Source organism: Camellia sinensis, chromosome 2, assembly GCF_055761805.1.
Source record: "Camellia sinensis isolate YWXY chromosome 2, ASM5576180v1, whole genome shotgun sequence".
Lineage (NCBI taxonomy): Eukaryota > Viridiplantae > Streptophyta > Magnoliopsida > Ericales > Theaceae > Camellia > Camellia sinensis.
Window position 1 is genome coordinate 147067007 of NC_138962.1, and position 15258 is coordinate 147082264.

The window sequence follows — 15258 nt, forward strand, 5'->3', positions numbered from 1 at the left end:
TTAGTAGGTGTTTTAGGGGTTGTTGGCCTTTGGCTTAAGCATATGATTGGCTTAGTAGCATGAGTCACCTAGTTGGGATTTTTATTTATTTATTTATTTTTGTAATGATGCTCTCTTAAAAAAAGAAAAAGAAAAGGGCATTACCCTAGTGTCATTAGACATCAAGAATTCTGAAATTTGAGTTTCAATAAATTTCATCGTGTTTCAATTTTGTGAAATGGTTGTTTAATTGGACTTAAATTTGTCAAATGATGGACACATTGATGTTTTGAACATGTTAACTAATGAGTAGTGGTAGAAACATGTACATAAAATTCTTGAAAAACTTTCACCTTTGAGCAGTTTTCACCCATAAATTGGTAAATTATCACAAAACATCCAGGAATTGGTAAATTGCTGTTCTTCAATTAATGGAAAGGAATTTGTTAATTTCTATATATTTTAATGAGAATACTTTGTGTTGAGAGATCCAAGGGGTCACCTCTCCTACCATCATCCATTTCTATACCTTTGAACATTCAGCAAGTTAGTTTAAAACCACTCTAAAAACTTTTACTTTTATACCTTTTTGCATATTTTCCTACATTCTAGGTTGCATTCCTTTCTGTTAGTAGGTAGAAAAGACAGATGGATAGACAGGTGGAGTCTAATAACTTTTGAAGCATTTTTCACCCCCAAACTATACCACACAACAGCCTGCACAAACATAAGCACAGAAGCAAGATTTAAACAAGAAGATATGAAGACTAATTTCTGTTCAGGATCTAAAAGGTCTTCTCATATCTAAAAGGTCTAGTAACATGAGGTAGGTTTAGTCCATTAAAATTAAAGTGGACCAGAATAGTTATTCTATAAAAATGTTCATCATCATATTTAGTTCACTAAAGAAATGTTAAAAAATATATTGTAAATGAAATGAGGAATGAACATTTCATTCTATTCACTTTCATTCTAATGAACCAAACATAGAAAGAAATGTTACATTAGACTCTCTTAAGGTTCATATTCACATGACACTACTGCATTTTTATCAAAAATTATTAATCATATGAATAAAAAATGATATTGCCATCACTACAACAAAAATGCAGCGTCCGTCATATTATGACCAGTCATGGAAAGTCATTCACTTTCAACGACATGCTTCGTACACCGTTAAAAACTATTTTAACGGCAAATTTTGTGCGTCGTTGTTACTTTTTCTACGACATGCTATAGCATACCGTTAAAAACTATTTAACGACAGATTTTATGCGTCATTGTTACTTTTTCTACGGCTATTTTTGCACGCCGTTAATTGGTGAGACAAATAACGACGCTGATTGTGCGCTGTAAAATATGTAATACGACTTATTATGTCTGCCGTAGAATATACAATTTTTTTAAAAAAATTCAGTAAGTTCTATTTGACCAATTATGTACAATCTAACAAATATTACAAACAAGCATTACAAAACATCAAACAACCAACAAAATATTGTTTGAAACATCAAAAAGAAACTATATCCATAAATTATGAACATTCAACAATTGTCTATACATTCTAAGCATTCGAAAACTATATTCTTAAGTTCTAAACTGTACAAAAAGTTTAAATCATTCAAAACTATGGCCCTGTTTGGTAGAGCTATGGGAAAGTGCTTATAGCTTATGCCAAAACAGCTTATAGCTTATAACTATAAACATAAGCTGATTTCTGACTTATAAATTAAGCATCTCCTGCCCCACTCAAAGAATAAGCTGATTTCTGACTTTCAAAAAGCTATAAGCTATAAGCTAAACCAAACACATCAAAATAGCTTAAATTACGCTGAAAGCTGAAATAAGCAGCTTTTAAGCTGCACCAAACAGGTACTATGCATATCTAACTTTCTAAACATATCGACAACTATTAAGAGACTATCTAAAACTACCGACAACAGTTCCTATAGCAGTTGCAGTTACAGTTGCAGCTGTCGCAAATCCACTTACTCCTATCATAGGGACAAGGCTACCCAATGTATGTATTAAGGCACCTAAACCCGCGGCAATAGCTAGAAGAAATCCCTATGGTGAAGCTTGTACAGTGAGAAATCCCTATGGTGTGTGCCCCTGTCAACCAAAAGAAACACTTAAAGCTAAATCTTGATGTTTTGACATAAATTTTATACAGAATTTACAACCACAATAATGTTTCTCTGGAAATCTTAAAAATTCAATAGTCTTTTGTTGTAATGATAAGCTGAGTAGTTGCCACCTGATTACATGTGTATTGATTTTCTATGTAGTTTTATTTGTATAACAGTACTTTTTTTTCATCAAATGTCAAGTAAATTTATATACAAAACTGATCATTCTAGCATTACTCAGTAAAATTTTCATATAGAAAATTATTACACAATGATATGATAGATCTTTTGATCGTATCACTTCAAAACAAAAATTCCATCATCGTGGTTTAAAATTTTCGAAAAATACACTACTGTATTATTTTGGTCTTCATTTGTGTATCAACATTATGTAAGAACAGAGTTTTTCTCAAATATTTTCAATGTCAATTTTGAAAATTTAATTCTACCTAAAAAACAACAAGGACTTTAACACTCAGTCCCTGGGATACAAAAATTGTTTTGAGGAGAGTGATGTTGCCAAAGTTATATGATGAACTTGTGTTGTAATGTATGACCACATTATTGGAATATATATTCTAACTAACAACATCAAATTTCCAAGAGCCTTTCAAAAAATGCTCTGCTAGTGCACATAAAACATGAAATTTTAGAACTAATGGAATCAAGCCATATTTTACTTCAAACTATAACATTCAAAATAAGATAATTTTCTTTTATGTACCTGCGAATCTCCATAGCATAAACAGTTACCCCATCATGAAATTATGTTTGAATTCATCATTATGCACAGAGGGGGAAAATATGGAACTTGGAACTTACGCACGAGTGACAGGCATTTTCCTGCTCTATCTCCAACCAAACCAATTTCTAAGGTCCGTTTTTCGTTCCTAATCTGGGATTCAGAAAAGATATATATATATATATATATATAATAAAAAAAAGAACACTTTTATCATTTAGTAAGGTCAGATGCATTATGTTAAAAGCATCCAGATTTAGGGCTAAATTTTCAACCCAAAAAGTAAACCAATCAACTTAGACATTCATACATGAAAAACTAAAGAAAAATCATCAGCTGAGGGAAAACCAATCCTTTCTTTATGGTCTCATCACATTTAAAAGTTTATTCAACACTTAAATAGCCCTATCGCACCATCAATTGAGCTAACAATCCAATGATATGATCCTTTTTAATTTAACCAGATTTTTTTCAGCTTCAGATGGTTTAACCATTACTGGCTGACCAAGAAGAGGCTGGCCAGAGAGCATGATATTAGGTTTGAACAGAGCATCCAATAGGCATCACAAACCATATTTCATGGGACAGCTAATAAAGTTAATAACCAGAGAAATCAAATAGATAAAACATCAAAAGAAAGAAAAGAGATTTACCTCAACAATCCAGCCAACGTATTTCACATTATTAACATGCAGGTTGACATCTAAATCACTCCGTTTAGGTTGATCAATTCAAAATGCACAAATCATATCAACAAACCAAGGTTCGAGCAGCACCAAGCAGTCATATGCTGCATAACAGAGGCAAATAATCATGACCATCAAATTCTTTAACTTACAGTTAAACCAATACGAATATAATCTATGATGTTTTCATTAAGCTTTGGTAATTTTCTGCTGTCCTCGTCCAGAACAGGAGGTGAATCCACAAAATAAGGACCTATTTCCACTCTAACTTCATCTGGTATCTTAGATAACCTCTGTGTCTCTTTATTCATCATCACTCAGACACTGCAACCAACCAAAGTCACCATAATAATAAATAATAATAAAAAGTCTGGTCAGTCAATAAGTAATTTAATCTAAGTTTCAGAATATGTTATTCTTGACACTAAAAATCCATGGCTTACCATGCTCCGAGGGATATCTACCTAATCCAAACCAGTCTTATGGATATTATCAGGAGGGATGTGAAGGTCAGATATTGTTCACTTTAAACTAGTTTACATATATTCAACAATATCTTGTAATTTTATTTGTTCAAATATAACAGAATAATATATGCACCCTTTTCCAAGGCAATAAACATGCTGATATAGTGTTCATGAAAGGATATTGTGGCTATACGTGAATCTCGCATAACTTATGACATCCATATAAAAGTCATGAGATTTGTTTAAATAAGCTCCTACCTGGAAGCTCTTGTTAGAATGTCCCCTGTTTTGCAGTCATGGACAATCCAATCACCCCGCATACCATTCTTTCCAGACGTAGCTACCCAACTGTTGACTTGCACAACATCGCCCCTGAAAGAAATAACAAAGTTCAGACTATTAGGTTCCGTTTGTATTTAAGGATTTGAAATGCATGGATTTGGCATTAATCATTTATGGAAGATAACTCGAATTTAGGTTTGATAATTCATCTCTAAATTTTAAAATTGAATTGAACAATTCTATAATGATGGATTTGAAATAACTATTTTAGGGTAGTTATTTGAAATCGTGGAAGGAAAAAGGAAAAAGCAAAAAGAATAAAAAAACATTTTGTTTTCTATTGTACCAAATGCTAGAAAATGCAAAAAGCATTTTATGCCCAAACAATCAGAGTGTAAATATGAAAACAAAAAACCTACATAGAGACACAGAGAAATCTGTGAATGTGATTGTCATCATGCTGCAAAAAAGTACAAAAAAGCTACTTTCTAAAAATTTGAGATGGCAAGGAATTAGTTGACAGCCTAGGTCCTCAAGCAGCCTTAGGTGAGAGAGAGGAGAGTGGTGGAGAGGTCTTGCTTTTTGCCAAAGATGGAGAATATAATTAAGGATCAACCTCCGTCTCTGCCACTTCTTCCTTTTTCTCTTTATACCGTCTGCTAAAGAAAAAAAAAATCTAAAGTATTATCCTAACTTGATCCATAAATAACAATAAATCTGCTTCAGTTAAAGAAGGGTAAGTCAAAAGTGTGGAACAAACTAACGAACCATAACTAAGGAAAATACATTTGGTCCTTGAAATAATTGAAGTACTTAAGAAAAAAAATTCCTTGAGTTACTATGCAAAAGAGGAAAGAAAGAAAAAAAAAAAAAAAAAGGAAGAACAGAAAAGAACAATCCAAAGAGGGTAGCAAATTTTCTCCAGTATGTGTATAATGAAAGGCTGAACCCATCTAACATAACCCTGTAGGGAAGTGCACCAAGTTAAAATGGTGGGACCAATGTATGCAGTTGTGAAACCATAAACATCTTCCATTAAATTTACTAAGAACCAACCTGGAAACAATTAAAAGAAATTGGAACATTGGGACCAAGTAGTAAACTATGTAATCCAACTTCAGGCAATGAATTAATTACAGATTTGTCCCCTTCTACAAACAACCTAATCTTCAATGGGAAGAACATCATGGGGTCATACAAATGGCACTGTTAAAGGAGATATTATTAGTTGAAAGCACACTAATGTGGAACCTGTTAAAATTTTGTATTCAATGAAAAGAGACACACTCTTAGCAAGCAATAAGAAGGCCAAAAATTGAACGTAGACATAAAAACCAAAATGCCAAACATCACTAGATGTGCTTGACTTCTCACCAACCACCACATAGTGATGTAAAATATCACAATATGAGCAGCTCAACTAAAGGCATCCACCATATTACCCTTGGATAAATTATTGGAGTCAATAAACAAAAAATCAAAATAAAAATTACACAAAATTAAGCCATAAAGTGAAATTCTTTGTCATATAACAAACAACTATTATAGTATCAAGACAATAGAATTAATGAAATTAAGTTCAGAATATCATAAGGAAAATGACCATTGACATTTATGCACACAATGAAACACAAGATACAATTCTAATCTAATGTTTTATAAACATAAAGAATAACTTGATGCTTGAAAAAAAAATGGAAGCACACCTTCCACAGGCACCGGAGGGGGGAGGGGGAATAAGTTTCTTTAAAGTAATAACCTGACAATTGTAAACCAACTAAAAGCGTGCCTTCCACAAATAGTAAAAGTCTCTAATTACATTTCTTTGGAGCAACAACACAACAATCTAGGGTTTAAGAAACCACATGTCCTTCTTCCCGAAATAGTCACAGCTAAACATACATAGATGATAGAACAGAAGCTGCTACCCATTATAAACCCACACTTTTTTCTTAAATGATAGGGATGTTAAGGATCTCTATTAATAAATATGTATGTCAATCCACATCAAGGAAGTCAAATATATACTCAATGCAAGTTATTCTTCATATGTAATTCATACATTTTAAGCATATAAATCTATAATTGAATAAACATACATATAAATATATATATATATATATATAGAGAGAGAGAGAGGAGCTGACCCAACGTCGTCGCAGTAGAAACGATTGATGAGGACATCGCCGTGGAGATTCAAGAAGCATATGGCGGAAGCAGCCACTGGCATGGTCTCCGATCCAATGGATCCAATATTCAGAATGCTGAGGCCGATCGAAAACAGATCAACTCAGATCTAGGGTTTTGCCTTGCAGATTCGACGGCCAATGGAGACCTGTCTACGTTCGATTTTGTGGTCTCGCGATTCAGAGCTTCGCAAAAAATACGAAGAAAATACTACTTACTCTGTTTCTTTGCGAAATGAGAGAGAGAGAGAGAGAGAGAGAGAGAGAGAGAGAACTTTCAAGTCAAATTTTTTTTATCTGCTTCATGGTTTTGAATTAGATTCGAAACAATGGAACTCATATCCCCTGTTACAAATTTGGGGAATATCTGAAAAAATCAAAATTAAATAATTTTCATATAAAACAATGTAGGGAGAGGAAGAAGCAATCTGCGAATTTACACAAATATGAGGGGGAAAAAAAACCGAAACCAAAGATGAAGATGAAAATGAAGATGACCAACTTACCAGTCAGTGAAATACACTCTCACAATCGTTGCTTTCAAGGACTCCTTACAGGAAGAACACCGTGAAGAAGAGATGGATAACTCTGATTTCAGATACACAAGAGAGATCGATTCGGTCTTATAGATATTGAAACCCTCCCCCTGTCCGGTTCCTTTATGATGATACAGTTTGTTCCAGTGAATGGATCGGACAGGTACAAGTTCTTCAGGCTCACGCCCAAATGATCAAGCCCATCGGATAACCTGCAAACAAGTCCAACGGGAACGGGGTAGTCCCCCAGTGAACCCTCCGATGAGTAAGTTAGAAAGAGAAGTAGGGTGTAGAGAGAGACTAGAGATAAAAAGTTTAACTTTCTTCTTGAAGTAGGGTGTAGAGAGAGACTAGAGATAGAAAGCTTAACTTTCTTTTTGTCTTCAACGTTTGTTTATATCCTTTGATAATCATTTCGCTGTCTCTTCCGACCTGCCCTTCTCGTTGAAAGTCTATGTTGTAGCTTACCTTGTTCAGGGTAAGGGGGTCCTGTTCCGACGGAGAGGTGTTGTCGTAATAAATGCTGTGATGGGCTGCATTAATGATGATGTGCAATGGCAATAACTTTGCAGATCTTTGTCTGCTGATGTGGCTCGTCCTTCACCTGCCATGTGTCTGAATGTCATTGGCTCTTTATGCCATGTTGGATTCCAGCTGTCTTGGACCTCACCAGCTGGGTTATGTATTGGGCTCAAAGTGATGGGCTTGGGTTGTTCATAGTGATTCATGGCCTTTATGAGTTTATACACGTCAGTAGTCCCCATTCCCGAGTGCAGCTTTAGTCCAACGAAGGGAATACTAATGAAGAAGATGTGGGTGTTAGGGATTGGCAGGATGAAGGTCGACTGGCAGGGGTGACCGAGAGGATGAACCGACCGGGAGGTGGTCCGACCGTGCAGGGTGACCGAGTGGAAGGGCCGACCACGAGGAGGGCCGACCTCGAAGGTTGGTCGAGTGGGAGGGTCGTCCACGAGGAGGGCCGACCGCGAAGAGGGCCGTCCGCAAAGGTTGGCCGACTGGGAGGGTCGACCACGAGGCGGGCCGACTGCGAAGGGTGACCGAGTGGGAGGGCCGACCACGAGGAGGGTCGACCGCGAAGGGTGAGGTGGAGGGGCGTGGGGCTCGAGAGGTGGCGTCACGTGGTGATTTGAAGTGGAAAAAACAGGGTAAGGGGAGGAAGCAGTGGATCGTGGTCGTACACGTGCCAAATCCCGCCGGGGGGGGAGATTAGGCGTTGGATCAGAAATGAAACGATAGGTCATTATGGGTGTTGAAAAAACAGTTTTGACGGATGATTTGAAAAGTTTTCAAACTGGCGAAAATTAATTGGGATCCTTGGAATACGGGCAAACCGTGGGCTTTTGGCATTATTCGATTCACCTACTTGTTTACGAAAAATCAAAATATTCCAAGTGTGAATTCCTTTGTTGCTTACGATACACCTCTACAACACTTTTTCAATTTCCTTGCACTTGCATCTGAAGCAATTTGCAGACATACCATAGATATGGCCCAAGAAGAAACTGCGAATGTCAGGGTGGATCCACTTGGTGACAATGATGCAGTGGAGTTAGCGCAGTAATATAGGATGGAGGGGGTGGGGGAGTCGGTGGTACGATCCCATGGTTCCACCATGGTAGCAGCTCCAAAGCCAATCAGCCAGGCAGAACCAGATCACTGGCATACAAAGGTAGATAGATCAACGGTTACCGCAGCGGATTTAGAGGCTATTCGTGAAAAATACCAGGTGCCTGCTGAAATAAAGTTATTGTTGCCGATGTCGACGGAGAGGCCATCTGACGCCAGGCCAGGGGAGTTTGCCCTTTATGAGGAAGCATTGAAGGGAGGACTGAGGCTGCCCCTGCCGCAAGTGGTGGTAGATGTCTTAAATCGTTTGGAGGTAGCGCCGGGCCAACTAATGCCCAATGCGTGGAAGATCTTACTAGCCTGTGCAAGTATGTGGCCAAAGGCGAACGAAGGGGCGGCCATGACAGTAAACGAATTCTTCGCATGTTACAAGGCTTCAGGGCAGCAAGAGACTTGGGTCACTCTACAGGCAGCAGTAGGGAAAGGACTAGTGGCGGGGCTGCCGTCGCCGATCAAGGAGTGGAGACCATGGTGGTTCTATGTGTCTACCAGTGGAGGGGATGGAGTGCACACTATTTGGAAAGTGCCCACCAAGTTTGTGGAGCCAAAGCTGGGAGCAGCAGTAGAGGAGAGGGTGAAGAGGGTAAAGGAATGGAGGGAGAAGGAAGGGGCTAGATGGGACAAGCTCGTTCAGCCGTCTGCTTTGTTTGAGGCGGGGTTGGGTCCACAGCCGAACGGTAGGGACCTCGACCAAGCGGAGTTGGAGGCAAGGAGGAAGGCTCAAGAGGCGGAGGATTGGACCATCCTTGCCAAAGCCCAAGAATTCAAAGAGTCTCAGGCAGACCGACCGGCAAAGCCGGTTGCAAGAGAGAGGATCCGACCTCGCCCCAAACCCTTGGGGGAAAAAAACTTAGGTGAATTTGTGCCACGACCGCCCCCAATAGATCCTTTGAAGGAGAGGTCTTTGAAGGAGATGGAGGTGTTGGGCGTAGTGAAGAAGAAGAGGAGAGTGAGGAGGAGTGAAGAAGAGCTTGTCCAGAAGAGAAAGAGGGAAGTGAGGGCAGGAGAGACCAGCATGGCGAAAGAGGCAGAGGGGGGGAAAGTGGAGGAGACCCCACGAAGACTAATTGCCCCAAAAGTGGTGGACATTGCCTCAGAGGGCATGGAAGTCGTTCCAGTAGTGGCAGCGATCGCCGCAGGGGTCGCGAAGGTCGCCCCTGAAGTGCAAGTAGAAGGTGGGGCAACTGGCCCTGAGCCAAGGAGGGGAGAACAGCCCCAGGGGGGTCTTGCACCCCAAGGAGGGAGAGTCAGTCTGACTACTGCAATCTACCACGCTCGTATAGTGGTTGGGCGGTTGGAGGGAGGAGAAGGCCCAGCCAGGGCAGGGGCAAAGCGCCTTGTGGGGATAGTAGAAGAGGCAGCCTTACGCTCAGCAGCCAAATTCAATGAGGCTAAACTGTTGAGGGGGTTATACTCCGCTCAAATGGAGGTAACCACCTTAGCAGGGGCTCTGTTGAGGAAGGCAGGGGTTGCAAAACTCAAGGCAGATGAGGCCAAGACTCAGCTTGCAAAGTTGAAGAAGGAGAGTGCAAGTTGGGAGAGTGCCCACGCTGATCTGCAAGCGGTCAAGGTGGAGCTGGAGAACACACGCCGCCAGGTTGTGTCGCTCGAGTTCCAACTGGCTGGCGAGCAGAAAAGGTTGGATGAGGTCCAAAAAGCCTGCGCGGTCGCGGTCGAACGACATGAAGAGGCGATGAGCAATAATGAAGAGCTGGTCAGGCAGAAGGATGAGGCTAGGGGTGTGTGTGGTGCGGGTCGGTGCGGTTTGAGAGAAAAATAAAAACCGTATGGCGGGTGGCGGATTGATAAAAGTGTCACTAGAATTTGCCATTTTCCTTATTAAAAACCGGCGGTTCGATTGGCAAATAATGGCGGATTTGCCTTGGCGGTTCTGGCGGATTGGCGGTTTATAAAAAATAGAATTCAAATTACAAAACTTAAATCAAAGAGTAAAAAAAAGAAGAGAGATACCGTGATGTTAAGCATCTTGCGAAGCTTTCTTCTGATGCAGCAAGTGTAGCAACAACATGATAATATCAACGACTATGCCATCAGTTCATTACAAGCATCTGTGGAAGCTACAATGATCAAATACAATACATAAAATTAATATCATTCAGGGTTTACAATATATTGAAAATGTTTACTGTTGAAAAATATTTAGATTGAAAAGTGAGTTGATGCAAGTTTGCAACATGGCTAGAAAAAAAAAAAAAGATTGAAAAGTGAATTGGAATTCAACTTTGTTTTGGATTACTGACATCTTGAATTCCCTTCGAGCAGTAATGTAATACTATATTCTAAGGTATAGAACAACAAGCAAACTTAAGTAAAAAAGAATTTTTAGAATCTTATAAAACATGATTTAATAGCGGTGCGGGTCGGTGCGGTTTGGAAGAAAAATAGAAACCGGCGGATTGATAAAAGTGTCACTAGAATTTGCTATTTTTCTTACCAAAAACCGACGGTTCGATTGGCAAATAATAACGAATTTGCATTGGCGGTACGGTTTTGGCGGTTTCGGCGGTATTATGCACACCCCTAGATGAGGCAGACGTGAAGATTGACGGTCTACAGAAGGAGCTGGAGGGCGAGCGTGCTAAGGCAGTGGAGGAGAGGGAGAGCCTTCAGAGGGAGTGGGAGGTAGAGAAAGCCAAGGCAGCTGCTGAAAAGGAGAGCCTTCAGAAGGAGTTGGAGGCAGAGAAAGCCAAGGCAACTGCTGAAAGGGCGACCCTGGATAAGGAGTTGGCGGAGGAGAGGGCTAAGGCGGCCTCTGAAAGGGCGACCCCGCAGAAGGATCTGGACGAGGAGAAGGCTAAGGCAGCCTCTAAAAGAGCGGCTTACCCCGATCTGTATGTTGCAGCAGTGGACCAGTTCAAGAGGTCTGCTGAATTTCAGATGACAGTGGATGCCGCGGTCGCCAATAGCTTGGTGAGGGAGGAGTCTGGGGGGGCGGGTCCGTCAAGGACGACTGTTGGAGGAAGGACTAAGGAAGAAGTGATTGAGAGCTTCCAGCGGTCAGACTTTTATAAGCACAAAATGGCTGAGTTCTGGGACAGTGGCTGGAAGATGTTCAAACGTAGAGCTGAAGAACTGTTCCCAGACTTAGACCTCAGTAGTGTAACAATTGGTGAAGGCGATGTGGCCCAAACACCCCTGGATGAGGGTATTGAGGAAGAAGACCTTGTGTCCAGCGAAGAGGAGTAATTGAAGAAGAAGAAGAAGAAGAAGACCTTGCACAAACATGTTTTGTTTTATTTGTTTTATTTGTTTTTTTTTTTTTTTTGAATTGCTGTAATGAACTTATGTACAAAGTTGTGAATAAATAAAGTTTGAGTTGTGTTTTGCATTTGATTGTTTTGAATCATTGTGAAGTGCAGAGTGGAGTTAAACTTGTTATAAAAACTGAATTTAGGAATTCCTCAAGACAAAGTGGGATCGAAGTTGTAAAAAACTTAATGCAGAGTAAAGTTAGAAACTCCTCAATGCAGAGTGAAATTGAACTTGTAACAAAAACTCAGTGCAGAGTAAAGTTAAGAACTCCTCAATGCGAAGTGAAATTTAAAATGTAATAAAATTATAAGTTTGTGTTGGCCGCACTGCTCAAGTAGATTAGTGGTTTATGGAGTGAGGCTTGGCTTATAAGGAAAGAGGCTGACTTGTAAGAGTTTGAGTGAGAAGAAAATAACCTGACTTGTAAAGAAAACGTGTAAGAACGTCTTTGGAATCTAACTAAGCAAAGAGTGGTGTAAGGACTTGGACTTGGAATTGTGACTAAGTGTGTCTACTAATTCCACAAGCATGAAGTTTGCATGGATGGCCTTGACCGAGCCCTGCACGCGTGCTCAGTTGGGGCTAAGCTATGATTCACTGACGTTGTAAGTAACTCAGTGTGAACCTGAAATTGTGGCGCTCAGTCTGGCTGAGACTTGTTATGCTTAGGCTGGCTGAGGCTTGGTCTGGCCGAGTGCTTCATGCTCAGTCTGGATGAGTCTTTTCGTGCTCAGTCTGGCTGAGACTTTTCATGCTCAGTCTGGCTGAGGCTTTTCGTGCTCAGTCTGGCTGAGGCTTTTAATGCTCAACCTGGCTGAGGCTTTTGACAGTCAGACCGGCCGAGGCTTCTGGTGCTTAGTCTAGCTGAGGCTTTTAATGCTTAGTCTAGCTAAGGCTTTTAGTGCTCAGTCTGACTAAGGCTTTTATTGCTCAGCCTGGCTGAGGCTTTTGATGGTCGGACCGGCCGAGGCTTCTGGTGCTCAGTCTGGCTGAGGCTTTTAGTGCTCAGTCTGGCTGAGGCTTTTGACGGTCGGACTGGCCGAGGTTTCTGGTGCTTAGTCTGGCTGAGGCTTTTGACGGTCGGACTGGCTGAGGCTTTTAGTGCTCAGTCTGGCTGAGGCTTTTGACGGTCGGACTGGCCGAGGCTTTTGGTACTCAGTTTGGCTGAGGCTTTTAGTGCTCAGTCTGGTTGAGGCTTTTAACGGTCGGACTGGCCGAGGCTTCTGGTGCTGAGTCTGGCTGAGGCTTTTAGTGCTCAGTTTGGCTGAGGCTTTTGACGGTCGGACTGGCCGAGGCTTCTGGTGCTCAGTTTGGCTGAGGCTGTTAATAAGTGTTGCAAATGAGAATGCTATTGAGACAACACACAGATAGCTAAGATATAGAATTGTTGTCCTGGACAGTGTAGTCCAGTCGATCAAAGTTTACATTATGCATCAAAAAGAAAATACAACAACTGAGCAATACAACAGTAGGAGCTTATTGAAAGTAGCGCTTCAAGTGTTCAACGTTCCAGGGGTGGGGGAGGTCTTGACCTTCCATGTCCTGAAGTCGGTAGGTGCCCGGACGTGGTTGGGCTTTCACAATGTAAGGTCCCTCCCATTTGGCTGCCAGTTTATCCTCAGTCGGATTTTTGGTGGCAAGAGTTGCTTCTCTCAAGACAAGGTCCCTTACAGCGAACTCTCTTGGTCGGACTTTGCGGTTGTAGTGTGTCCTCATTTTCTGTTGGTATGAGGCCAGTCTGACAACAGTAGGTCCATGTCTACCCGACGGAGCTCTTCGGTTAGTGTTGGATCCGGATGTAAAACCCTGGGAGTAGGCAGACTGACTTCTACTGGAATAACTGCCTCAGCGCTGTATGTTAGGCGGAAAGGGGTTTCCCCAGTGGGAGTCCGAGCTGTAGTTCGGTAAGCCCAGAGTACATTCAGTAGTTCCTCAGCCCAAAGTCCCTTAGCAACTTCTAGCTTAGTTTTGATAATCTTCAGGAGAGAACGGCTAGTGACCTCAACTTGGCCATTGGCCTGGGGATGACCGGGGGAAGAGAAACATGGTTGAATCTGGAGGTCGGCACAAAACTTCCTGTACTTGGCGTTATCAAATTGTTTTCCGTTGTCAGAAACGATGGCCTAAGGGATGCCAAACCTGCAAACGATCGACTGCCAGATGAACTTGGTTGTGTTCCGCTCAATAATGGTGGCAAGGGGTTCTGCCTCTACCCACTTGGTGAAGTAATCAATGGCGACAATCGCGAACTTGGTCTGGCCTCGGCCGGTGGGAAGTGGACCGACCAAGTCGATCCCCCATTTGGCGAACGGATAAGGGCTGCAAAGTGTGATCAACTTTGTAGGAGGAGCATGGGGGATGTTGGCAAAACGTTGACACTTATCACATTTGAGCACGAAATTAGTCGCATCTTGATTGAGAGTTGGCCAGAAATAAACAGTACGGAGTATTTTGGGGGCTAGAGACCTGCCGCCCGAATGATTACCACAAATTCCCTCATGGATTTCCCGCATTACATAGGTTGCTTGAGCCGAATTGAGGCATCGCAGGTATGGTCGTGAAAAACCACGTTTGTACAAAATGCCACTGACCAGGATGTAATTGGACGACCGGGCCCTGACTTTGGCGGCATGTTGTTGGTCATCTAGGAGTTCCTCCGTTGTCAAAAATAGGAAGATGTCAGACGCCCAAGGGATGGGTTCGTTTTGGAGGAACTGCACTTCTTATAGGTCGGGTGAGATGGCCGGGTGGGCTAGGTATTCGAGGCGGACACCGTGGCTGAGGTCGGATTGGTCTGCAGAGGCCAACTGAGCCATCTCATCTGCCTTGGAGTTTTTCGTCCGAGGTATCCCTGTAAGCCCGCATTGTGTCCTCCTTGGCATCGAATTCCCCCGTAATCTGGCAGACAATGAGCTGGGAGTCGCTGAACACCCGGATGTGGCTGACTCCAATGTCCTTAGCGAGGCGGAGTCCTGCTATCAATGCCTCATATTCGGCCTCATTGTTACTGGCACTAAACAAGAAACGGAGAGCACATTTGAAATAGTTACCCTCAGGGGCAGTGAGAATGAGGCCAGACCCACTACCTTCCCTGCGAGATGATCCGTCGACGTTGAGAGTCCAAGAATGCGGGTCTTCTGGCACGGTAGGGGTTGGTGGGGGTGTAGGGGCGGTGGTTGGGGTAGGATTAGTGAATTCCAGGATGAAATCGGCGACAGCCTGTCCCTTAATTGCTGTTCGAGGCCGGTAGGAGATGTCAAACTGACTGAGTTCCACTGACCATTGCATGAGTCTGCCGGAAAGTTCAAGTTGTTGTATGACCTTCTTCAAG

The 15258-nt window shown here is 41.8% G+C and overlaps 1 protein-coding gene across 16 annotated transcripts in view; it reads right to left on the reverse strand.

The window, feature by feature from the left end:
- Positions 1-1480: 1480 nt before the first annotated feature.
- LOC114311198 (acyl-[acyl-carrier-protein] hydrolase FATB2, chloroplastic-like) overlaps positions 1481-15258 on the reverse strand; it is a 292813-nt gene continuing 279035 nt past the window's right edge. Inside the window, exons 1-6 of one of the 16 annotated variants that reach the window (XR_014361748.1) lie at positions 6978-7214; positions 6433-6838; positions 4705-4941; positions 4262-4375; positions 2833-3860; positions 1481-2091 (exon numbers count right to left, since the gene is read on the reverse strand). Coding sequence is in view for 3 of the 16 variants with exons in the window: in XM_082915779.1 (XP_082771905.1) it covers positions 2034-2091; positions 4262-4375; positions 6433-6515 (255 nt within the window). In the remaining 13 variants the exon portion in view is untranslated. The other 15 variants (XR_014361762.1, XR_014361744.1, XR_014361745.1 and 12 more) reach the window with 15 other exon arrangements.